At 42.3% G+C, this 25110-nt stretch overlaps 1 protein-coding gene across 2 annotated transcripts; it reads left to right on the forward strand.

Moving 5' to 3' along the window:
* Positions 1 to 40: 40 nt before the first annotated feature.
* On the forward strand, positions 41 to 24290 carry LOC125544045 (myosin-17-like). 2 transcript variants are annotated; one of them, XM_048707582.1, is made up of 39 exons: positions 41 to 445; positions 1895 to 2023; positions 2303 to 2446; positions 2537 to 2682; positions 2783 to 2939; positions 3041 to 3099; positions 3220 to 3379; positions 3491 to 3640; positions 3722 to 3858; positions 3960 to 4106; positions 4201 to 4302; positions 4382 to 4439; positions 4525 to 4626; positions 16181 to 16215; positions 16396 to 16522; positions 16614 to 16784; positions 18017 to 18148; positions 18216 to 18325; positions 18442 to 18502; positions 19011 to 19188; positions 19355 to 19560; positions 19717 to 19836; positions 19921 to 20019; positions 20111 to 20332; positions 20655 to 20794; positions 20947 to 21061; positions 21154 to 21207; positions 21301 to 21381; positions 21549 to 21719; positions 21975 to 22127; positions 22205 to 22411; positions 22500 to 22640; positions 22716 to 22786; positions 22866 to 22965; positions 23032 to 23088; positions 23179 to 23235; positions 23329 to 23409; positions 23573 to 23655; positions 23740 to 24290. In XM_048707582.1, exons 1-39 carry the CDS (start codon positions 443 to 445, stop codon positions 23861 to 23863), a joined length of 4590 nt encoding a protein of 1529 aa, XP_048563539.1. In that variant the 5' UTR covers positions 41 to 442; the 3' UTR covers positions 23864 to 24290. The 2 variants fall into 2 exon arrangements, with proteins under 2 accessions (XP_048563539.1, XP_048563540.1); XM_048707583.1 differs by having other exon boundaries at positions 21154 to 21192.
* Positions 24291 to 25110: the final 820 nt, after the last annotated feature.

Below are 25110 nucleotides of genomic sequence, written 5' to 3' on the forward strand. Positions count from 1 at the left end.
AAATGCAAACATTTAACTGCCTAGCCGTCCGGAAACAGCGGATTTTAGGACCAAGAGCAGAATTCCTCGGTTGTTTCAAACGGAAGAAAACTAGAACAGCGCGTAATTACCATTTCTGCCCTCCCTCTCCCTCCCCAACTCGCCGTCGCGACGGCGACGCACGAAGCCGTCGCGCCGTCATCGCCGAGGGCGAAGCCACTCGCGGTCCTAGCAATCACGAAGCCAACTGCGTGAATCGCATACAAGAGAAGGGATAAGGGGCGGAGGAAGCCGACAAGTTACAGCCACCAGCTAGCAAAGGGGTAGGTGACGAAGCGGGGAGGCGGCCGGGCGGAGCCAGTCCAATTGGCAGACCTGACGGCCGCCGACCACTCGGGCGGCGGGATCCCTCTACCGGAGCTGAGGAATTCGTGGTCCCCTCCGATCCTAGCCTGATCTGCGCATGGTACTGTTCCGGATCGTATACTTGTTTGGACTAATTTTGCTTTCCCAATTACTAGCTTAGGTGCCGTGTGCTTTGCTTCAAGTGCCTGCGGATCGAATCATATTTTACTAGGGTTCCAAGTTTTAGATTTGTCCCAAAGCCTTGGATGAGTTCTGGAGGATTCGGGCATCCAAATTGATAGGTTTACTAGCCTAGTGCTTTTTCCTTTTTTTTTTGGGTAACATGATGTGCCATTGCCCACAGTAGACTTACAAGTATTGAGCTTACCCTGACCCTATTTTTAGTCTTTGCTAACTTGCTTAGTGAGCCACTTCCGAAGGAGCTTGTTTTCACTAAAATCTGTGTAGCTAGCTAGTATTTTTGGGTGGTGAATTATTTGCTGCAATTAGTCAGGGCCTTGCTATTCTTAGTTCACTTCATAGCCAAAAGGCCATCTCCCACGAACGACACAGATGCCATCAGTTATTACCCTAGCTCTCATTTGCAGCAAAGTTTCTTCAGCAGTAATGTGATGGATGCGGAATAAAGTACCCCCACCCCTCTTATGATACGTTAGTGCGAAACAAGTTCTAATGTTTTACCTTATATGGCACTTCTCTATGTGTGCAATTGATGTTGGTGCTGGAAATGGAGCCATACTTTTCATATGTCAATGCGCATTTTGGGGGTTATGTGCTTTTAGGTTCTATTGTCTCCGTAAAATGGACGGTCGAGCTTTGAACTGATATCCATTAGCGAAGCTCAAACTAAAGTTGTTTATCTCCTACATTTGAAGTGTCTCAACCAATTAATGTGTGTTTGTATTTGTTTTACACGTAATACCCTTGATATCAAAATATAATTAATCTACATAGTTAGAATCTGTCCCCAACGAAATAACCTGTTGAAGTATGAATATTGCCACCTTCCCATAGCAGCTAAGCTTGTAGGTAAAATGTTCGGTGCATGAAACTCAATATCGAGGTCCTGAGTTTGAGGTCCCGCTGGCACAATTGTATGAGAAAATAGCAGTGTCCCAGTTTGAGTCCACGTTAGAACCATGAATTCTAGGGAAATATAATTGTATCCTCAGCTTGGATGACTACATAAATTTGGAGGAGCCTAGACACTATAGAGAGTGTTTAAGTATGAATATATTGCTCACCTTCCCTTAACAGCTTAAAAGTGAGTGTACTGGTTGGTGCATGAATCTAATACTCCCCACCCTGCATGTTCAAAATAGGCGGGTAATTTGTAGCTACCCACCCCCGTGAGAGAAATAGTGAGGAGTACAACATATTATTTTCTTATCCATCTCTCACCAAACATGTATGTCAATTCAACAAGATATGCCACAATTCACTGGCACGAGTGCGGAAGGCAGAGTAGATTACCCATTAAATCTCAGGATACTCATAATTCTGCTATGCATTGACATCACTCTGATTACTGCATCATTTCGTTTTGCAGGGAACTCCAGCTAACATCATTGTTGGTTCTCATGTTTGGGTGGAGGATCCAACTCTAGCATGGATAGATGGCGAGGTTGTCAGCATAAAAAACAATGAAGTTCATGTGCAGACATCAAATGGGAAAAAGGTAGTCTTCTCAATTTCTTATGCATTCTGTAGATCTTTATCTTGTTATGAATGTGAATTCATATTATGAAGACATAGTTTTCTTAGTATATTATTCATAACCTCCCTGAATGGTATTATCCTGCTCTGTTTTAATCTAGAAAAGGGGTATTAGGCTGCAAAAAGAACTTCACGGTGCTGTTGACTGTTCACTATTTTACACATGTTATGGCTAGGGCTTTCGGTTTTATCTTTTTGACAGGAAATGGATTGTGAATTACATTACAATGCTTTTGCACAGGTTACTACAGACAGATCAAAAGTTTTTCCCAAGGATATGGAAGCTCCACCAGGAGGAGTGGATGATATGACAAGATTATCATACTTACACGAGCCTGGGGTTCTACAGAATCTTGCTACGCGTTATGAACTGAATGAAATATATGTGAGTTCATTATCTCTTGGGTAAATGTCATGCGTTTAATCAATTGCATAACTTGCAATGCAAATAATAACCATTCTTTTGCATTCACAGACTTACACTGGTAGCATTTTGATTGCGGTAAATCCGTTTCAAAGATTACCGCATCTTTATGATACCCACATGATGGAACAATACAAGGGTGCAGATTTTGGGGAGCTGAGTCCACACGTCTTTGCAATTGCTGACGTTGCTTATAGGTGAATTCCTGCTGTATAGTATTCATATAGATAACCATGCATGATCCAGTATCAATACCCCTGCATTACCCTTATGTGATTTATTAATGTGGGAAACCAGGGAAATGATAAATGAAGGGAAAAACAACTCTATTTTAGTCAGTGGTGAAAGTGGTGCTGGCAAGACTGAAACAACAAAGATGCTTATGAGATATCTAGCACACTTAGGTGGACGATCTGGAGTAGAAGGGCGAACTGTAGAGCAACAAGTTCTAGAGGCAAGGGCGTTCAACTCTTCTCCTTATTTGCTTACAAATTGTAGCTTTCAAATGGAAAACATATGCATTGGTTGATTGTCTTATATCCAATAATATTTCAGTCAAATCCAGTCCTTGAAGCTTTTGGTAACGCAAAAACTGTGAGGAACAATAACTCGAGGTAATGGTTTGCATGATTCTTTTTCTTTTATTTTCCTTCGGTAGATTTGTTTCTTCCCTTTATTTGAATATCACCAGCTGATTGTTTGGCATTCTCATTTGTTTGTAATTCATGGTGAAGTCGCTTTGGCAAGTTTGTGGAGATCCAATTTGACAAGACTGGACGAATCTCGGGAGCTGCTATAAGAACTTACTTGCTGGAAAGATCCCGCGTATGCCAAATAAATACTCCGGAAAGAAATTATCATTGCTTCTATTTTCTTTGTGCGGCACCACCTGAGGTAGGTTTTCACATTGACTCACTGTTACTATCTGATTATTTGCCTTTTGGATATGGAATTTAATGTAGTACAAAAGGTCCACTTCTTAATACGGCTTTCTGTAATTTGCAGGATACCCAAAGGTATAAGTTGGCTGATGCTAGATCTTTTCACTACCTCAATCAGTCAAGCTGTATTGAGGTTGAAGGAATTAATGACGCGGAAGAGTATTTAGCAACACGGAGGGCCATGGACATAGTTGGAATCAATGAGGAAGAACAGGTTTGTTTCGTGTTATATTAAAGCTATTAAAATGCTAGTTTTAGGAATAAGGACCGACATCATTGTTAATTTATTTTACAGGAAGCTATATTCCGGGTTGTAGCAGCTGTACTTCATATTGGAAATATAAATTTCGCCAAGGGAAAAGAAGTTGATTCATCTGTGATTCAGGATGATAACTCGAGGTTTCACCTTAACACTGCATCAGAGCTATTGGAGTGAGTAAATTATCTCCCTTCAAATACTGTTTTGTACCTTCTATTTTCTATATGTTCATTGTGACCATAAACCAAAATGCTGACTGCTAAGTTTCTTGCAGGTGTGATTGCAATAATTTGGAGAAGGCACTGATAACACGAGAAATAGTTACTCCTGAAGAAATAATTACTAGAACACTTGATCCTGAGTCGGCACTTGCTAGCAGAGATGCATTAGCCAAAACAATATACTCCCGATTGTTTGATTGGTAATGATCCTCTGGCAGAAAACTCTAATTAGATTTACCTTTTTACTTCTCAATCTTGACATTTTACATTTTAACTGTGATCCTGTATGCACAGGATCGTGGAAAAAATTAATGTCTCCATTGGACAAGACCCAAACTCTAAACAACTGATTGGTGTTCTTGATATCTATGGATTCGAGAGTTTCAAAATTAACAGGTTAGTGTTTTTCCAACTTTTGAACTTTATGAACGATCCAATTCACAGAATGTGCTAAAACAAATGGTCATCTGAACAGTTTTGAACAGTTATGCATCAATTATACAAATGAAAAGCTGCAGCAACATTTTAATCAGGTACTTCATGAATTTGGTTTTGACCATAGTTGTTACTCTATAGATATTTCCTGTCCATGATTTAACATGTGATGCTGTCTTGCAGCATGTGTTCAAAATGGAGCAAGAGGAATATACTAGGGAGGAGATAAACTGGAGTTACATAGAGTTTGTTGATAATCAAGATGTGCTAGACTTGATTGAGAAGGTGCTTATTTCTTCATATTTTTCGTACTATGACAGGTTACATAAAATGCAAGGTAGTTATGATGTGACTTTGAAAGCCAAATAGAGACTGAAAATTGAACTGTCTAGGTTGTTTATGTTTTCCCCTGTGAAGTTGGTGGATCGAGTGTCAATTAAAGAAAGGATGAAATTCTTCAGAAGCCCTTCTCATTCTGTAATTGGTGGTTGGGGAGGTGATGGTTTGTTCCCCTGGGTAGGGATTTAAATGGCGCAATAACGGCGCCACAAGGCCCGTTTAGTTAGCTTCTAGTTAGCCTGATAGTTCATTTTCACCGAAAAATACTTTATTGAACTGTTAGACCAATAAGTGGGCTTAAACAGGACCCAGTTTACATCCCTACCCTTTGGGGTTATATCGTTTCTGATCCTGTCATCATCGGTTCATCACTGTAAATAATGAGAAGTCCTTAGGAGAATGACCTAATTTATTGTGCTTCGGTAAACGATAAACAGATAGCACTTGACGTTTTGCTTCTGCTCTATGTGTCTTTTCACAAACATGACTTAAAATAGCTTAATTTAGACTAAAAGAGGAACTTTTGTTCTGTCATTTGGAACCCCTTTGGGCTCCTCCATCTGGGAGTTGGCTAGTTTGTTCTACACTCAACTCTTCGCAAAGTCTAAGTTTCACCCCTTGATTCTAAAACTGGACAAAGTACACCTGTTAAATATGTGTCGAATTTAGTGTGAGTTATGTTACAGCTGGACTTTGAGTCATATGGTGTGTGGATAGGGTTATGGAGTCATGTTCGAGTAGGACACTTATATCCTAGGCTCCTATATAATGTAATGTAACCTATGCCAACATAATAACACGAGTATGCGGGGGAGTCGGCGGCATGTGCTGGTGTCTGGGTGACCGATATGCGGTATCAATTGGAAGGAGCGCCGGTAGTCATGCCCCGGGGATGTAGCTGATGTTAGGCGTACCGCGTTAACAAATGTTGGTGTCGTTGTGCTTGTGTGATTGTTTGATTCTCAGAAGATCGATAAGCGCCTTGGATTTTGAACAACACTCTTACCCCTTAATACCGTTTACGTTCCACCCATTGGCTGGTTCCACAGATGGTTTAGCTGCCAGTGCAATAGCCTTTGATGTAGGGGCACAGGAGGGGGCAACTGTAGGCATAGGTACTTGGGCATGTAGAGGGAGGGAAAGAGGGTTGGAGGAGGGTGAGGCAGGAGGAGTGCGGGTAGGAGAGGACAGCAGTGGCTGGCTATGTTGGAAGGGGGAGGTAGAGAGAGTGAAATTTGGGTGGGAGCCCAGGGGAATGAAGCATCAAGGAAGCGATTTGCCTTATGATGTTGTAACATATTCTGACATGGATGCTATCATAGATGTCACATCTGCTAAAATGGGCAAAATGGGTAACGTTACTAGGAGTTTAGAGTGTTTTGTCTGGTTTTAAAGTCAAGGAGTGAAACTTACTGTGAAAAGAGCTAAGGGTTATATAATGGATTGGTGAGAGTTTGTGCTTAAAATTTTGAAGAGGCTTAGTGCTAAATTGACTTGTTCTGTGATGCTCATAACTTTCTAACGTAGTGGAGTGAAGGAGCTTACGTTGATATAAATAAATAAATAAAGTAGCCATATTGGCCTTTACAAACTAACAAGTTGTTTTTGGATGAACAGGGAGGCCTCTCCCCGGTTCCATTAACAAGAATGAAACCATACAGAGTCTGTTTTCTTACATCCCAGCTAACGTTCAGAGGGTTTAAATTTATTACAGACCCCGCACATCAGCGAAGCCGAATGACTAAAAGGAAAGCAAAGAAGTAAACTAGCCGGAGGAGACCAGGCTCCTAGCGCCCAGGTTTTCCGACCGCGCCCAGTGTGGTAGACGAATCACATTGCGATCGCACCGCCGCCCCTCCTGAACTTGAGCGGAGGCGCCAGAGCAGCTTGGGGTGACCAGCAGATTGCGAGGGTGGACATGGGGCTGTGCACCATGGTCTTGTCGTTGGTGTCTCTCTTTTTGGCGGGGGAGTGGAAGTCTCCGTCTTCTGAGATCTTAAGGCTACTCCAGCTTGCGCCACCATCAAACCTTGTGTTCTTCAATTTCAGCCACTCAAGACTCAAGATCATCAAGGGTTGTTGGTGTGCGACAGGCCGAAACGTCTTACCTCGACCTGAGGCGACGTGCTACGTGTTATATACAGGGGCCGCTCCCTGGAAGCGCATACATCGTTGGAGATTTTACAGGAGGTGTACAACTTGGAGAACAAGAGATAGAAGTAGTTACAGGAGATAAGGAGATAGAATTACATGTAAACCGAACCAACTATCTATCCTAGATCCTGCGCCAAGTCTTGGACTCCTCCATGCGTGACAATGCACTCCATACGTGACATAGTGCATATTGTGTTTAACACCCTCCCTTAATCACAACTTCATCAAGTTGAGATTATGCTTGAAGTTCTCAAAACTTCTAGTGGGTAGAGCCTTGGTGAATCCATCTGCAATCTGATCCTTGGAATGCACAAAGCGAATATCAAGCTGTTTTTGAGCCACTCGTTCTCTGACAAAGTGAAAATCAATTTCAATGTGTTTCATTCTGGCATGAAAAACAGGATTAGCAGACAAATAAGTTGCACCCAAATTGTCACACCATAAGCATGGAACTTGTTTACTTTTCACACCAAGCTCTCTCAATAAAGACTGCACCCATATGATCTCAGCTGTAGCATTTGCTAATGCTTTGTATTCTGCCTCAGTACTGGACCTAGAGACAGTGGCCTGCTTCCTTGCACACCATGAAATTAAGTTAGGGCCAAAGAACACTGCAAATCCTCCAGTAGAACGTCTATCATCCAAACAACCTGCCCAGTCAGAATCTGAGAAGGCACTAAGAAGTGTAGATGATGACTTGCTGAAGTTGAGACCAATATTAAGGGTGTTCTTGACATATCTAACTATTCTCTTGGCAGCAGTCAAATGAACAGTAGTGGGTGCATGAAGAAATTGGCAGACTTTGTTAACAACAAATGATATATCAGGTCTTGTAAGAGTAAGGTATTGAAGTGCACCTACAAGACTTCTGTACTTAGTGCTGTCTTCCTGACTCAAGGCTTGTCCTTCTGTGAGAGATAATTTTTCTGAACTTGATAATGGAGTGGGTGAAGGTTTACAGCCTTGCAGACCAGCCTTTCTTACCAGATCAGTTGCATATTTTTCTTGAGACAAGTGAAGTCCACCATCATGTTTCTTCACTTCTATCCCTAAGAAATAATGCAAGTCTCCAAGATCCTTAAGAGCAAACTCTGCACTGAGATCCTTCAACAATCCTGTTATAGCTTCATCAGATGAGCTTGTAACAATAATATCATCAACATAGATGAGAACAAAGATATGAGTGTTGCACTTGTTATAAATGAACAGTGAAGTGTCAGACTTGGAAGGAACAAAGCCAAGAGTTTGCATCTTTTGACTGAGACGTGAATACCACGCCCTTGGAGCCTGCTTCAACCCATACAACGCTTTGTCAAGTCTGCACACGTGCAATGGTGCACGTTTGTTTTCAAACCCAGGAGGTTGCTTCATGTACACTTCCTCTTCCAGAACACCATGAAGAAACGTGTTCTGTACGTCTAGCTGTCTAAGACTCAAGCCCTTGGACACAGCAATGGACAAAACAAGACGAATGGTTGCAGCTTTTACCCCTGGAGTAAACGTGTCCTCATAGTCAATACCATAGCGTTGCTTGAAGCCTTTTGCCACAAGTCTTGCCTTGTAGCGATCAATGGTGCCATCAGATTTTCTCTTGATCCTAAACACCCACTTTCAATCAATGAGGTTTTTACCTTGCTGTGGAGGGACCAAATGCCATGTTTTGTTTCTCTTCAATGCCATGTACTCTTCATGCATGGCCTTCTTCCAATTTTCATCAGCTAGGGCTTCATCAAGTGTGTAGGGTTCACCTGGTTCACCTGTGGAGCACACCATACCATATTTTGTAATATGCTTATAATTAATTGGTTGAATTACTCCCTGTTGCAACCGTGTACGTTTTGGCGTTGAAGTAGCTGTCACGGGTGGCACAGAAGATCCCACGCAACTTGCAGGTGCAGCAGGAATCGATCCCGAGGCAGATCCCGACGAAGCAGCAGCAGATTCGGCAGCAGATCCCGCCATTGGATTTTCTGTGGTGGTAGACGACGATGTGCAACGGCGCGGCTCCGCAGAGGATCCCAGCGGACGGGGCTCATCATGACGCCGTGATGGAGAGGCAGCGTCCGCTGCGCCAGAGGCGGGCCCCGCACCTGTCGGCCGGCGCGGGTCGCGCCTTTTGTAGCACAGGGGTTGGACCAGGAACCGGGCCCCCGAAGACCCAATCTGAGGCGGACAGGCGGCGCCGCGTGATTCGCTCGGGTTGATGGAGGCACCGCCGTGAATCGCTGATGGCCGCATGGCAGACGCTGGCTCGCTCGCCGCGCGCGTGCTGTCGGCGGCTCCACACGCAGCTGCTGGCGTGGATTCATGAGGAGATTTTGCCCCCCTGCCAGCGGCGGATCCCGAGGGCGATCTGCTGGGCAGTTCTGCCTCTGCCACGGGACTGATCCCGAGGAGGATTTGTTCCCTGGTTCGGGGCACATGAAATATGGCCCATGCTCGTCATTTTCTTCATCATTTTGCATTCCGTTTTCTTCTGCAGCATCACACAACTCATGCACAGTGGTTTGAGAGTTAGTCAACATGTGATCATCATGGTTTTGTTCCCCTTCATGAAGACCGGTGAGAGAAGATGGTAGAAGGAGGATTTCTTTACGGAGTAAAGCACCGGCGTTGGGATGAAGATCAGCAAAGGGAAATTTATTCTCATCAAACACAACATCACGGGAAATATAAACGCGCCCGGTGGAAACATCTAGACACTTAACCCCTTTGTGTTGGGCACTATAGCCAAGGAAAACACATTGTTTAGATCGGAACATGAGTTTGCGGGAGTTGTAAGGACGGAGGTTGGGCCAACATGCACAACCGAAGACACGTAGAGATGTGTAGTTGGGCTTGACATGAAGAAGCCGTTCTATGGGGGTTTCATTGTTTATGACACGACTTGGGAGCATATTAATGATATGAACAGTGGTGAGAAATGCTTCATCCCAAAACTTGAGAGGCATGGAAGCACCGGCTAAAAGAGCTAGACCAACTTCAACTATATGCCTATGCTTGCGTTCGGCAGAACCGTTTTGTTGGTGAGCATGAGGGCAATGACACATGATGTGAAATGCCAAGTGTTTGGAAGAAGGAATTTAATTTCTCGTATTCCCCTCCCCAGTCGGATTGGACAGCAATGATCTTGCTATCAAACTTGCGTTCAACAAATGCTTGAAGTTTTTGAACACTTGAAAAACGTCGGATCGTTTCTTAAGAAGATAGATCCAAGAAAATTTGCTATAGTCATCAATGAAACTACATAGTACGTGTGTCTACCAACAGGAGCTAGGGGCAGGACCCCAAACATCGGAGAAAATTAATTGCAATGGTTGAGTAGAGACACTTGTAGAAATAGGATAAGGTAATTGATGACATTTTGCTCTTTGGCAAGAATCACAAATAGTTTCAACATTCCGCTCACCAACAACGGGAGCTTATTTTTCCTAAGCAAACGTTCAACAAGAGAAAAAGAAGCATGCCCTAAACGATCGTGCCAACGTGTTGAAGAAAGTTTGACAACACCATAGGCTTGTTTATTGAATCTCCTAAGCTCCGGAATCAATGGGTAAAGCCCTCGAACGCATCTACCTCGATATAGTACCTTCTTCGTGGCCTGATCCTTTATCAAAAAGAAAAAAGGATGGAATTCAATAAAGACATGATTGTCGATGGTAATGCGATGAACGGATAGGAGATTTTTGTTGGCACTAGGAACATGCAAAATTTTGCGAAGATGAATTTTACGAGAAGGGGCACGTATAACCGAGAGACCAATGTGACGTATGTTCATACCTGCACCACTGGCCGTATGAATCTGGTCCTTCCTGCGATACTTTTCACGGAGAGTCACCTTCTCCAGCTCCCCCGTGAGATGATTGGTTGCGCCACTATCAAGGTACCAGTTGGTGTCAACACCATAGGATCCTTTAGCGGCAGCAACAACTTTGTCATCATCTTCAGAGGAGGCGTCATCTTCCTCAAAACGATACCAACAATCTTTGGCAGTGTGTCCTGGTTTGCCGCAGATTTGGCAGCGAACGGCGTCGGGCCGCGAACGGCTGGAGCCGCCGCGGCGACCCCTGTTGTTGGTGGAGTTGGGGCGACCGCCACGGGAGCCAGAGTTGTTGGTGTTGCCGCTGCTGTGCTTGCCCTTGGCGCGAGGAGGACCGCGGTGACGGGCGGAGTACCCACCACGTCCGCGGGTGGCTGCGTTCGCCGAAGACTTGAACCCGCCGCCAGCACTGTGGTACTGGGCGACGCGTTGGTCGAAGTTGCTCAGCATGGCGTAGAGCTCATCGAGGGACACCGGCGTGACGCGGGCATCCAGGGCAGACACGAGCGGCTGGTAGTCCATGTCCAGTCCGTGAAGCAGATACGAGATCAGCTCATCGTCCTGGATGGGCTTGCCAGCCGCAGCGAGCTCATCAGCAAGGCCACGCATGGCGGCGAAGTAGGCGGCCACCGATTGGTTCCCTTTCTGCGCATTGATCAAGGCAGTGCGGATGTTGTTGACGTGGCTCAAGGACTGCGACGAAAACATACCTGCGAGTGTTGTCCAGAGAGCGTGCGCGGTGGTGACCGCGGTGACCGCGATGAGCACCTCTTTGGTGAGGTTGTTGAGCAGGTAGCCTAGAACCTGCTGGTCCTCCCTTTACCCAGATGGGATGGAGAGGATTGAGCTCGGGACTCCTTCCCGTCCTTGTCCTTGGTGACGAGAAGGCGGGACGGCCCCGGCTGGGTGCCGTCGACGTAGCCATAGAGGCCGGCTCCCCTCAACTGCGGCGTGATTTGGGTACGCCACAGGACGTAGTTCGTCCGGGAGAGCTTCTCCGTGACCTGACCGCTCAGATTGGATTGGGTGGCACTGGAGGAAGACATGGCTGGCACTGGTGGAGATCGAAAGCTAGGGTTTGGAAGAGGAGGCTCTGATTACCATGTGCGACAGGCGGAAACGTCTTACCTCGACCTGAGGCGACGTGCTACGTGTTATATACAGGGGCGCACCTCCCTGGAAGCGCATACATCGTTGGAGATTTTACAGGAGGTGTACAACTTGGAGAACAAGAGATAGAAGTAGTTACAGGAGATAAGGAGATAGAATTACATGTAAACCGAACCAACTATCTATCCTAGATCCTGCGCCAAGTCTTGGACTCCTCCATGCCTGACAATGCACTCCATACGTGACATAGTGCATATTGTGTTTAACAGTTGGAGCAGCTTCATCAGTGCTCCCAAAAACGTTTCCACCTGGGTTTTGTTCGCTTCTGGGGTCAGAATGACCCAGAATTTGAGCATTCTGTGAATCAGTCCCCATACCTGAGTAATAGATGTCCGAATGGTGTTATTGAAAATCATAGAGTTCCTATACTTCCATAAACACCACAAGACAGCAGAGCTAACTACATTCAAAGCTAAATGCTTTTTGTTAGAAATCCAGAAGCGGGCCACAGACTCAAAAATTCGTGCCCAAATCCTTTTGGAAAAATTGACTGATAAAAGACCAAATATTCTTGGCTACAACACAGTCAAAAAATAAGTGATGATTTGTCTCATGTTTAGCACAGAACACACATTCTAGAGGTTTGATTATGTGCCTTTTCCTAAGGTTGTCTCTAGTCATAAACTTATTTTGAGAGAATAACCAAAGGAAAACATGGATCTTAGGTGGCATTGCTAGTTTCCAAACCGCCGGCAGGAACAGAGGCTGCACCCCCCTAAAGTTGATCACATGGTACAAAGAACTAGAAGAATAGATTCCTTTGCTCTCAAGCTGCCAAATGAGAGCATCAGGGTCATTGCTGAAGTTAATCTCTTTAGCAATCTCTACCAGCTGATACCATTGTTCCATCATCTTGTTGTAAAAGTTCCTCCTAAAAGTTAGTTTCAGGGTTTCACCATCCCAGATCTCCTTGACACTTTTGGTTTGCTCGTTGCAAATCATGTAGATGTGCCAGAATTGAACTGCTAGGGGGGATGTGCCAAACCAAGTGTCCTCCCAGAACCTGATTTTATCCCCTACTCCTACTTTCCATCTATACCCAAACTTCAAAGTTTGGATGATGGATTTGACTCCCTTCCAAAACCTAGAGATTAGTGGAGGTGTTAGGAGCAAAGAGGTTAGTTTTGCCCTCATATATTTCTGGTCTACCATCATTTTCCAAGGCTTCCCTTCCCCTTCATAATATCTTTTGACCCAAGGTCCTAGAAGGCAAAGGTTAATATCTTGGAGATTTGGGATTCCAAGCCCCCCAAATTCTTTTTTCATGCAGGCCATTTTCCAGTTAGCCAAGTGCAACTTCCTGCAGCCTTCAAAATCATTCCACAGACAGTTTGCCATTTGAGTATTTATAAGATCTATGGCCCATTTAGGGAATTTAAAGAAAGACAACAAGTATATAGGTATGCTAGCTAGACAAGCTTGGATGAGGACAATTCTTCCTTTGTAAGAAAGTAGTTTTCCTCTCCATCCAGCAATCCTTTTCATGATCTTATCAATCAGTGGTTGGATGTCTTCTTTCCTAAGTTTATCATAGTGTAGAGGTATACCAAGGTACTTAATTGGGAAAGAACCCTCAGCACATTCTAGTGTATCAAGGAACCCCCCTACCTCAGACCCCTCCATATTAATAGGGATGAGCTCACTCTTGCTACAGTTGATTCTCATGCCAGAGATCTTCTCAAAACAAGACATAACCATCTTTAGATTCCTAGTGTGCTCCAGGTTCTTATCCAAGAACAGGATGGTGTCATCAGCATACTGAAGACATATAATCCCTCGAGGACAGATCTCAGGACACAGTCCTTCTATCCATCTATGATCTGCTGCTTTCATTAACATCCTAGTGAGTGCATCAACTACCAGGTTGAATAGCAGGGGGGAAATGGGGCCCCCCTGCCTCAAACCTTTTCCAGTAAGGAAGAAATCACTCTCAGTGTTGTTCAGTTTGACCCCCACTGAGCCCCCTCTAGTGACCTGCAGAATCCAGTAGATCCATTTATCTCCAAAGCCTCTTTTTCTAAGTAATTCTTCAAAGGAATTCTAAATTCACCTTATTATAAGATTTTTCATAATCTAACTTAAGGACTAGGCCCCGCCTCTTACTAGAGTGGATGGAGTGCAGCACTTCATGTGCTGTGACCACACTTTCTAAGATATATCTTACCTTTCAACAAGGCAGATTGGTTGCTGGCTATGAGCCTTTGCAGTATCATAGCCAGTCTATTAGTGAGGACTTTAGTGAAAGTCTTAAAGCTACAGTTGAGCAAACGGATAGATCTAAATTTCTTTATACTGGAAGCATCAGCTTCTTTTGGAACCAGGGTCAGCATAGCAAAATTAAGCCTGTGGATAGCCAGCTCTCCTCTATGGAAAACTTCAAACATGGCTACCAGGTCTTTTTTATTAGCTCCTAGAAGTGCTGATAAAAGAAAAAGGGAATACCATTTGGGCCAGGGGCCCCATCTGAGTATGATTCAGAGACAGCTCTTTTAATTTCCTCTTTAGAGAAAGGGGCTTCTAGGTTTTCATTCTCAACAGTATTAACTTTTTCCTCATCAGAGAAGAAAGATGGGTTTAAATGATATCCATCTCTTTCTTCCAGTTTGAATAAATCTTTATAGAAGCTACAGGCAATGTCCAGCATCCCCTTTGTATCAGTGACTGGCCCCTGTGGGCCATCCAAGGAGTGGATGGTAGTTTTCCTCCTCCTTTGGTTTGCCACTGCATGGAAGTACTCAGTATTCCTATCACCTTCCTTGATGTCCCTATCTCTAGATCTCTGTTTTGCCTTAATTTCTTCCTGAAGCCAGATTTTCTGGAGCTCACTATGGGTAAATTTGAGCCTAGAAAACTCAGCATCAGACAGAACTGTGGTCTTAGATTTTATATCTAGCTTATCATATTCTTCAAGAAGGATTTTCTTGTATCTCCTAAGTTGAGCCTCCTCATTGGAACTCCAACCCTTGGTCACTCTTAGCTTCCTAATCTTATCCTGCCAATTGTCCATAGGGTTGGTTCTAGAGGTAGGCTCATTCCATATCTTGGTGATTAGATTGGAGAAGTCCTCCCTAATTAACCACCATTTTTCCATCTTATAGCTACTACTTTTTGGTGTTTGCTCCACCCCTGATTCCCAAATAATGGGGGCATGATCACTGCCACATCTGGGTAAAGCATTACAGGAGGCTAATGGAAAGATTTTGTCCATCTCAGTATTACAGAACAGTCTATCTATTGTGGACATGATCAAGTCCACCTGGTTGTTGGCCCAGGTGAATTTTCTACTAGGCAATTTAATTTCCAGGAGACTCCAGATTTCTATCCAAGCATTAAAGTTGTCACACCATCTGTGGTTGACCACACCATTGCTTGTCTCTGTAGCAAACCTAACCAAATTAAAATCACCCCCAATCAGAGTAGGGTAGGGGCACTCTATGAACAGGGAATGGAGCTCAGAAATAAAGGGCTCTTTTCCCTCTTCATAGGGTGGCCCATATACAGTGATGATTCTAAAAGTAGTATCATTACTTTTTAGCTTAAGGACACAACTAACAGAGAAATCAAGGTGAGACCAAGAGATGATCTCAAAAATGTCTGCATCCACTCCCATCAGAATGCCTCCAGCAGAGCCTTTTGATGGGAGGTGGTGCCAAGAGAAATTTCTACTGCCCACTAAGGATTTAAGGTAGGAATCAGAGAAGTCCTCTTTTTTGGTTTCCTGGAAACCCAGGATAGAGGCTTGATTTTTCCTAATAGTTTCTACAATAAGAGTTTTCCTCCCTGGAGCAGTGATGCCCCTCACATTCCAGAAGATGGCATTCATGACAAAATCTTGGTCCTGGGGTGCTTGCCCCGTTTGTGGTTACAGACCAAGTTCCACAGATTATCAGAGTCTAAACTACTATTATGGTCCACCCCACTATCCACACTACTCTTTGGGGGGGGGGGGGGGGGGGAATCCTGAGTTAGGACCAACATTCCTGTCAGGATTCAGATTGTTGGGAATAGGTAAACTAACTACATTAATCTCTTTAGGATCCACATCAATTCCTATTTTAGATGCCACTGTTAGGAAATAGGGGTTATTGAAGAGAGAGAAAGGAGTGGGACATGTACCTTGGGTTTCTTTGAATTGTTGAGCTTTTTGCATGATGGTCCTAGTATCTCCAGCATTCCTGGCACTGGCCCTGGGAGCTTTGAACAAGTTGTGACGCTTGTAATTCTATGATGAGCTAAGGGGTGGCTAAACAACCATTAGTATTGATCATGAACACTAGAATGGACATATTGGTATTACAAGTATTCTGTATATTTTGTTATATACAATAACAGTAACATGTTTTCTGCTATTTTCAGAAAGGTGGATTGATTGCGCTTCTGGATGAAGCATGGTATGTTTTGGAACTTCCAGTTGCCATTCCAGCCCACTTGCAAGCAACATGGATTGCTTCAAATTTTTTTTTTGAAACATGGATTGCTTCAATTGCCATGATGTCTAGTATGATTGTGTGTTGTCGTAACTGATGTGTGACATCTTGTGTCTTAACAATGTTTTCCAATATCATGTGCAGTATGTTTCCCAGATCAACACATGAGACATTTGCACAGAAGCTGTATACAACATTTAAGAATAACAAGCGATTCGTCAAACCAAAGCTTTCACGTACAGACTTTACAGTTGTCCATTATGCTGGCGATGTGAGCTTTCTTCATCAAACGATAAGCATGCTCGATTGCTCATATAGAATATAATACCATACTAATTAGGCACTTTTTTTATCATCCACAGGTGACATACCAGGCTGATCATTTCTTAGACAAGAACAAAGATTATGTAGTGGCGGAACATCAGGATTTGCTGAATGCTTCTTCATGTCCTTTTGTAGCTAGTTTATTCCCTTCACTCCCTGAAGAATCATCAAAGTCTTCAAAATTTTCATCTATTGGGTCACGTTTTAAGGTGAAGTTCTACTTGATTTAATTTTTATTGGTGTATATCACTTTGTTGCATTAAATGAAATCCTCGTTTCTTTGAGAAGCTATTTAGGGTATAATTCATTAAGCACCAGTTGCCGGTAGATTATCTTAGACTCTGAAGAACCTATGGATGCCACTGTCACTTTGTCACTGTTAAAGATGATATCCACGTTGCACTCTCATCTGTATTAACCTTGGACATGTCCCTGCTGAATTTCTTGCAGCTGTCATACTTGGCAGTATGAAGTTGTTTTGGGCAGATTTGACAGCCTTTTCATGCAAGATGGACTTTTTTGCGATTTGATATGTTACTTTGAACTAGAGCTGGTCAAATTTTTGATCTGGCTGGGTTTAGGCCTGATTTGATTTGGGGCACTTGAGCTGCCAGGCTGTCTTGTTAAGGCAGTTGGATAGGTAACCCACAGGCTTGTACCCAAAAATGAATAAAACTGTACCAAGATGGGCTAATAGAGATGTTGTCCCCAACATTTTTTTGCCCATGCTCGGTCTAAACCTGGGCCTGGGCTGGGCTGGGGCTGGGCCAAGCCTGAAGGGCCGGTTCACTTTTTCTCAGGTCTACTGCGAGCAGCTGAGCACATATGACTATGAAACTGTTAACTGTATGTGCTGTACTCCTATGGGTACATGTCATGAATTTGGTCTATATTGAAATATTAAGTGCATGAAAATTTGTAAGCTTGTGAATATTGAATCTGGAATGCGCATCAAAATATTGTAATTTAATAAATCGAGTACTATACCTGCACAACACTTAGAACTTAATGCATGTGGGTGTGTTTAAAATTTGTATATCTGTACCACTACATTGGTGCTGTTTATCGGAAAGTTTGGTGTATTGTATACGATCTTGTATGTCCATTGTTGCTCAGATGCCCTTCATACATTTGTTGTACTTGATCCTTTGGTTGCCTTGATTGCAGCGTATGATGACGCCCCTACATAGTTCCTCCCTTCCTGAGTTAGTGACAGAAATGTTGGTTTGCATGTATTTAGTAGCGCCAATTAGAAAGTTCAAAGTGTCTATGCGACTATGACGAGTGCCTAAGTCTTTATTAACTGTTAACTCTTCGAAAATAGTAACAATTTCTCATGATCCAGTCCTTTAAATAGAGATTGTAAATATCTTGATTCTCCTTAGTCCTTATAGTGCTCTTGACTTCCTTTCCGTTGACATTCTTTCTGTTTGATTCTCAGCTGCAACTTCAGTCTCTCATGGAGACCTTGAGCTCTACTGAACCCCATTATATTAGATGTGTGAAGCCAAACAATCTCCTCAAGCCAGCCATTTTTGAGAACACAAATGTTATACAACAACTACGATGTGGAGTAAGAGTCGTATACTCTTTTATTATTCTTATCGTTGCCATATGTTGAACTAATACCTACTTTGCAGGGTGTTCTTGAAGCTATCAGGATAAGCTGTGCTGGATACCCCACAAGAAAAACATTCTATGAATTTGTTAATCGCTTTGGTGTTCTTGGCCCTGAACTTCTAGAAGGAAGGTAAGCAATTCACACAGAAATCACAATAGAGCCTTCTACTCATTTATTTGTCATTTAATTCTATTTTCAAGTTATTGATTAGTATATGTTTTTTGCTTGTACATTCTTATGTCCAGTAACGACGATAAGATTGCATGCCAAAAGATTCTGGAAAAAATGAAGTTGGAGAACTACCAGGTAGGACATGGAACCCGAACTACTACTAGGATCCATCACCCATTTCATCTGACTTTTTGTGATATTTAGTACTACCATTTATCTTAGGATTTCAATCAGGGGACATTTTAGCACGACACGATGATGTTGGTGAACTGAAATATAATTTCCCTTTATATGACTCGATGTTCTTTCATTTACATAAAATTTTGAAATTGAACTCCAAGAACAATATCTGAGATGTTTCTTATGTGTGATCCTTATTTACTGTCCTATCTGTGGCAACATCTTGACATCAATGAAAAAGGATCCATCTTCCAGATGTGGATTGCAGCACATGGGTGTTGGCATGTTGAATGAACTCACTTTTCTCAACATTACTAGTCATTTCATCGTTTAGCTAAACACTGTTGCTGTAGATTTGATTGTATTATCTACTTCAATTTCAGAAATTTTGTCATGTAAAATAAGTTGTACGTAGACTCAAGCCGTTCTTAATTCTTACATGGTCCATTTGGTTGACTTACAGATAGGAAAAACAAAGGTATTCCTGAGAGCTGGACAAATGGCTGATTTGGATGCACGGAGGGCAGAAGTGTTAGGGAAAGCAGCAAGAATTATACAGAGACTAATGCGTACATATATTGCACGGAAACAGTTTGTTTTGGTTAGAAGATCAGCAACGCATCTACAATCTTTTGTTAGAGGTACCACCCTTCTCTCTCTCTCTATATATATAATATGTGTGTGTGTGTGTGCGCGGGCGCCGATGGTTATGTAGAGCAGAGTGATGCTGGTGCCATATCCTGTAATGGAGTTGCTGTAGCACTCTACAGATTTCATGTGCTCTTCATTTTCCCTGTTGTAACTCAGGGACCTTGGTTCGTAATTTGTACGAATGCATGAGGCGAGAAGCAGCAGCAGTCAAAATACAAAAAAATGTGCGTCGTCACAAAGCACGCGAATCTTATTTACTACTGCAAGCAGCTACAGTCACGCTGCAAACTGGCTTAAGGGCAATGTCTGCTCGCAAAGAATTCAGATTCAGAAAGGAAACTAAAGCAGCTGTCCATATCCAAGTACGCTCTGTTTTGATCAAATTGCTATTAGTTATATTCTTCATTTTTTACGAAGCATTTCATGGCTTGACGTTCATCAAGTTTCCAAAACTTCACAATTCTCTACCCTGCCTCGTTAATATAAAAGCAGCTTATAACATTCCATTTTGAACACAGGCTCGATGGCGCTGCCACAGAGACTATTCACATTACAAGAATATGCAGCGAGCAGTTCTTACTTACCAGTGTGCGTGGAGACAAAGGCTTGCAAGAAGAGAGCTCAGAAATCTCAAGATGGTAATGCCCCTTACGCTTGCATTCTTTCAATGCTTTTACCATGGCCCATATGTCATTTTTGTGTTATCCATGAATCATCTGCAGGCCGCAAGAGAAACTGGAGCCCTCAAAGAGGCCAAAGATAAGCTTGAGAAGCGCGTTGAAGAGTTAACATGGCGCTTAGGACTGGAGAAGCGATTAAGGGTACCTGTGATTTGTTCATTTCGGTCATAGTACCAATGACCCTATTTGAGCATTGTAACATGTGATTTATGTTTAATGTTCCTTTGTGCAGACTGACCTTGAGGAAGCAAAAGCTCAGGAAATTGCTAAGCTGCAAGAAACATTGCATGACCTACAGCTTCAAGTTGAAGAAGCAAAGACCATGGCCACTAAGGAAAGAGAAGCAGCGAGAAAGGCAATTGAAGAAGCACCTCCAGTAATCAAAGAGACTCCTGTATTGGTCGAAGACACTGAAAAAGTTAACTCGCTAACAGCTGAAGTTGATCAACTGAAGGTATGGTGTCAACTGAATTATTTCTACACTTCTCATGCGGTTGTTTTATTTTATCGGGTACTTGGTCTGTTGGTCTTGAACAATTATGGAGAATCAGTCCATGTAAAACATACCGCGTATGTTTACCCTAATGTTTTGGAAACATGGTCATCATATGTTACGACATTTTTCATTGACAACATTGACATGTGAGTTCATTTTGAAGTTAATGGAAGCTTTTATTACCCCGTGGCCTCTGCACTAAAGGGCGATGCAGGGTTGGAATCGGAAATCATGTTATTGTATGACAAAGTCAAAGTTACGCTGTATCTTGATTTTACAGGCTTTGCTGCAAACTGAAAGGCAAGCCACAGAGACTGCAAAGAAAGAACATGCTGAAGCTGAACGGAGAAATGAAGAACTAATGAAGAAATTCGAAGGCGCAGAGAAAAAGATTGAGCAACTTCAGGACACTGCCCAGAGGTACAATCGAAATAGAACTACCAGTTATTGTTGATTCATTTGGCTGTATTTTGATGTTTTGCTTGTTAAGGATGATTTCTGTTTAGTGGTTCAGTAGTGTTTGTTTTATTCTGCATAACTATTTAATAGTATTGTCTTGAAAACGTAATCAGGCTGGAAGAGAAAGCAACTAACATGGAGTCAGAGAACAAGGTGCTTCGTCAACAGGCTGTTGCAATTTCTCCTACTGCGAAAGCATTAGCTGCCTATCCCAAGTCTCCTTTCCAAGTATGTCATATCCCTGGCACTTGCATTCTGTACAAATATACTCTTATTTTCATCAAAATGACATAATATTTCAAATTAACTGACTTTGTCAGCTGAGAACTCCGGAGATTGTGAATGCTCCGAATGGGGAGGTAAAATCTTCACCAGTAAGTGGAAAGAACATAACCATATAGATGACTTATACTTCAAAAAGTAACTGCTATAATAAATAACTTTCCTATGTTAATATCTTTGTGCAGGATGTAACCCCCATCTCACTGAATCGCAAAGAGCTTGAGGCTGAGGAGAAGCCTCAAAAATCACTTAACGAGAAGCAACAGGTGTGCTACTTGTTGACCACTCCTTTCTTTGTTTAATCTTCCCGAGTTATGTACCTTTTTTTCTTCTTTGATCCTGAAATTGTATCATTTATGTTTCTAATGAGATTTCTTTTTCATCATAAATATTTTTTGGTTAACATCATATATATTTGAATTTTATGCTCCAGGAAAACCAAGACCTGCTAATCAAGTGTGTATCACAAGATTTGGGATTCTCCAGTGGTAGGGCTATTGCAGCTTGTGTTATATACAGGTGTCTTCTGCACTGGAGATCATTTGAAGTTGAAAGAACTGGTGTTTTTGACCGTATTATTCAAACAATAGGCTCTGCTATAGAGGTAGGTCATACCTATCTCGTGTTTCTTTAAGAACCCTTCTTTCTGGGAGAAATACTCACATTTTGTTTAGTTTGATTTAATGAACTGATATCTTAGGCCTTCATGATAGACCTTGAATAACACATATAAATAGAAGGGGCAATAATAAAAATTAAAATCTAAAATGCTGCAACAACATAGGTTTATATATTCCTTTTTCATTTATTCTCTATGTGTACTGCTATGTAGTCATGTTCGAATTGTTCCTTTCCAAAGGTCCAGGACAATAACGACAAGTTAGCGTATTGGCTCTCCAATTCATCCACATTACTCCTACTTCTGCAACGGACACTGAAAACGACTGGAGCAGCTGGACTCACTCCTCAGAGGCGAAGGTCAACTGCTGCATCGTTTGGGAGGGTTTTTTCGGTAAAACATCTTTATCCTGCCCTCGCTGATTTTATAGTCTGAACAAATCTTAATTTTGTTGTTTCTGAATACACAAGGGAATTCGAGCTTCACCACAAAGTGCTGCGCGACCTTTTCTTGGTAGCCGCTTGATTGGAGGACTAGGTGATCTTCGTCAAGTTGAAGCCAAGTATCCTGCTCTGCTTTTCAAGCAACAACTTACAGCTTTCCTCGAGAAGATATATGGAATGATTAGAGACAATCTGAAGAAAGAGATATCTCCATTGCTTGGTCTTTGCATCCAGGTATGATTTATTGGCACTATAATTTCTCTTATTTCGCAGAAAAACAGTGAACTTCAGGGTTTATTTTTTACTTTTACTTATTGTGCAGGCACCAAGAACATCTCGTGCAAGTTTGATAAAAGGATCTCGTTCTCAAGCAAATGCCTTGGCCCAACAAACTCTGATCGCACATTGGCAGAGTATTGTGAAAATATTAACAAACTACCTGAATGTTTTGAAAGCCAATTATGTATGCAAGCTAAAACCCCTAAATGGACACACTATTTTTGAGTATGCATTAACATGTATTTTATTGATACGCCAGGTCCCTTCATTCTTAATCAGCAAGGTGTTCACTCAGATATTTTCGTTTATTAATGTCCAGCTGTTCAATAGGTAAGAGATGGCTCTTGCTCTACTGGCGGTACATTTTACTTCTTCCCGTTAGGATTTTAAGATATCCTGTATCTTGCAGTCTTCTCCTCCGACGTGAGTGCTGTTCATTTAGCAACGGAGAATATGTCAAAGCTGGATTGGCTGAGTTAGAGCAGTGGTGCATTTATGCCACTGAAGAGGTGGGTACTGATGATTTTTTCCCTTGGTGATATTTAATTTGTGTGCTAATTTTATGTGGTGTACAGTATGCAGGTTCTTCCTGGGAAGAGTTGAAGCATATTAGGCAGGCCGTTGGATTCCTTGTATGTGTTCTACACTGATTAGATGTCTATTTGCAACTTTGTGAGTAAAAAAGGTATGTAACCTAATGAGACGTGTACTTGTATTATCAGGTAATTCATCAAAAGCCAAAGAAAACATTGAAAGAAATCACCAACGATTTGTGCCCTGTAAGTGACTTTGAATTCACTTAAGTTTCGGCAATCATTAAAGCATATATTAGTTGTGACTTGTGACTTAACACATACTTCAAAAACTTTCAGGTCCTTAGCATACAACAGCTATATCGAATCAGTACAATGTATTGGGATGACAAATATGGCACCCACACTGTTTCGTCAGAGGTAAGCTTGTTATACTTGATGTGTCAAAAACGCTCTTATATTATGGGAAGGAAGGGGTAATTACTGGTTTATTCAAGTTTCATATGTTACTGTGTCAGCAAGTGGTGCTATCTATGTCCCATTACTAGTTCTCGTTTCTGACAGTGAACCAAATTGGTTGTAGGTCATCTCAAGTATGAGAATAATGATGACAGAAGACTCGAACAATGCAGTGAGCAGTTCTTTCTTGTTGGATGACGATTCAAGGTTATTTCGTGTTCCAAGTTCAATAATTAGTTTACGGCAGAAATGTCCCTGGTCTAACATTGCTCATGATACTTCAAACCACAGCATTCCATTCTCGGTGGATGACATCTCAAAGTCAATGACAGAAATCGAGGTAACGGACGTTGATATGCCACCTTTGATCCGGGAGAATTCTGGATTTACTTTCCTACACCAAAGAAAGGACTAAGCGGATGTGGTCCTTCCGCTAGCGACCTCCACATTCCTTTCCCCACTCGATCTGTGCACAAATCATGTATATACTCAGTGGCTTTTCTTTCTACCAAATCAAATCTAGTCTGGTCAGGTTATTTGGTAGATCTGTTTGATATTTATTGTTAGGTCCTCGGTTTGATCGATTGGTTATTTCTTCAGTTTGGCTCCCCTTTTTTGTTGGGAGGTCAAGTTTATATTGCAATGCCAGGGGTCGGATGCCCTTGGTCAGGATTCCGAGCTGCTATTGGAAAAGCTCGTCGTCCTTTTAGCGTCTGGAAAGGTTTTCCACGGCTACTAGTCAGTCATTTGTGTCGTTCATTTCAATCTTCGACATGTTGTAAATTGCAACAAAGATCATAGTTACAAGGAATTGCACATTGATGACTGATATTTTTGGTGTACCCTGAATCTAGATGTTTATCGTCTGTTTTTACTCCCTTCGTCCGGAATTACTTGTCGCATTCATTTCAACGACAAGTATTTCTGGACGGAGGGAGTACATCAGAATCTGTCACTGGGAGAACGCCTAAAGGCCTGTTGTGTGATGCCAAGTTTCACATAACAAGAGAATCTGAGAATCTTCCTAGATAAGATAGCGGAGCAAAAATATTTATTCGAAAGATGTCGCTATAGGACGACGAGCGACATAGGTCATTCCTATCGTAGATTGCAAAAAAGCAAACCAAAAGAACCAATGCTGGAAAACATAAAAAGTAGGACGTGGCTAGCGGGCGCCTGAGCGCCTGCTGGTGGGAATGAGCGCTTTTTCAAATATGGAAAGAGCAGCTGACGTGTCTGATGTGATCTATCAAAAAAAATAATCTTGTCTGCACGTTTATTTATTTGGGTGTTAAAAAAAGTTAAAAAACTGTAACTTTTGATTGAAGCGTTCAAATTCAGTTTCGTTTTCACATCCGAGTTTTTCACGGCGAGTTCTTCAAAACTAGATCTTATATCGATAGGTTTTGTCGAACTTGTTTTTGAGGTAACCTTGGGTCCGATGAAGACAACTTTAGTGTTATAGGAAGGCAACTTCATTTTTTTTCCTAGTAGGACTACCTATTAGGTTGGTTAGTGTAAAAAAAAAAGAAAATCACACAAAATATGAGACACCTTTAGTGCTACATATAAGCAACTTCATTGCACTACGTGTATCAATGAATTTTGCTAACATTATCACAACTTGGCTACCATAGCTGCTCAGTTGCCTATCCTGAATGT

The sequence above is a fragment of the Triticum urartu genome, chromosome 3, assembly GCF_003073215.2.
Source record: "Triticum urartu cultivar G1812 chromosome 3, Tu2.1, whole genome shotgun sequence".
Lineage (NCBI taxonomy): Eukaryota > Viridiplantae > Streptophyta > Magnoliopsida > Poales > Poaceae > Triticum > Triticum urartu.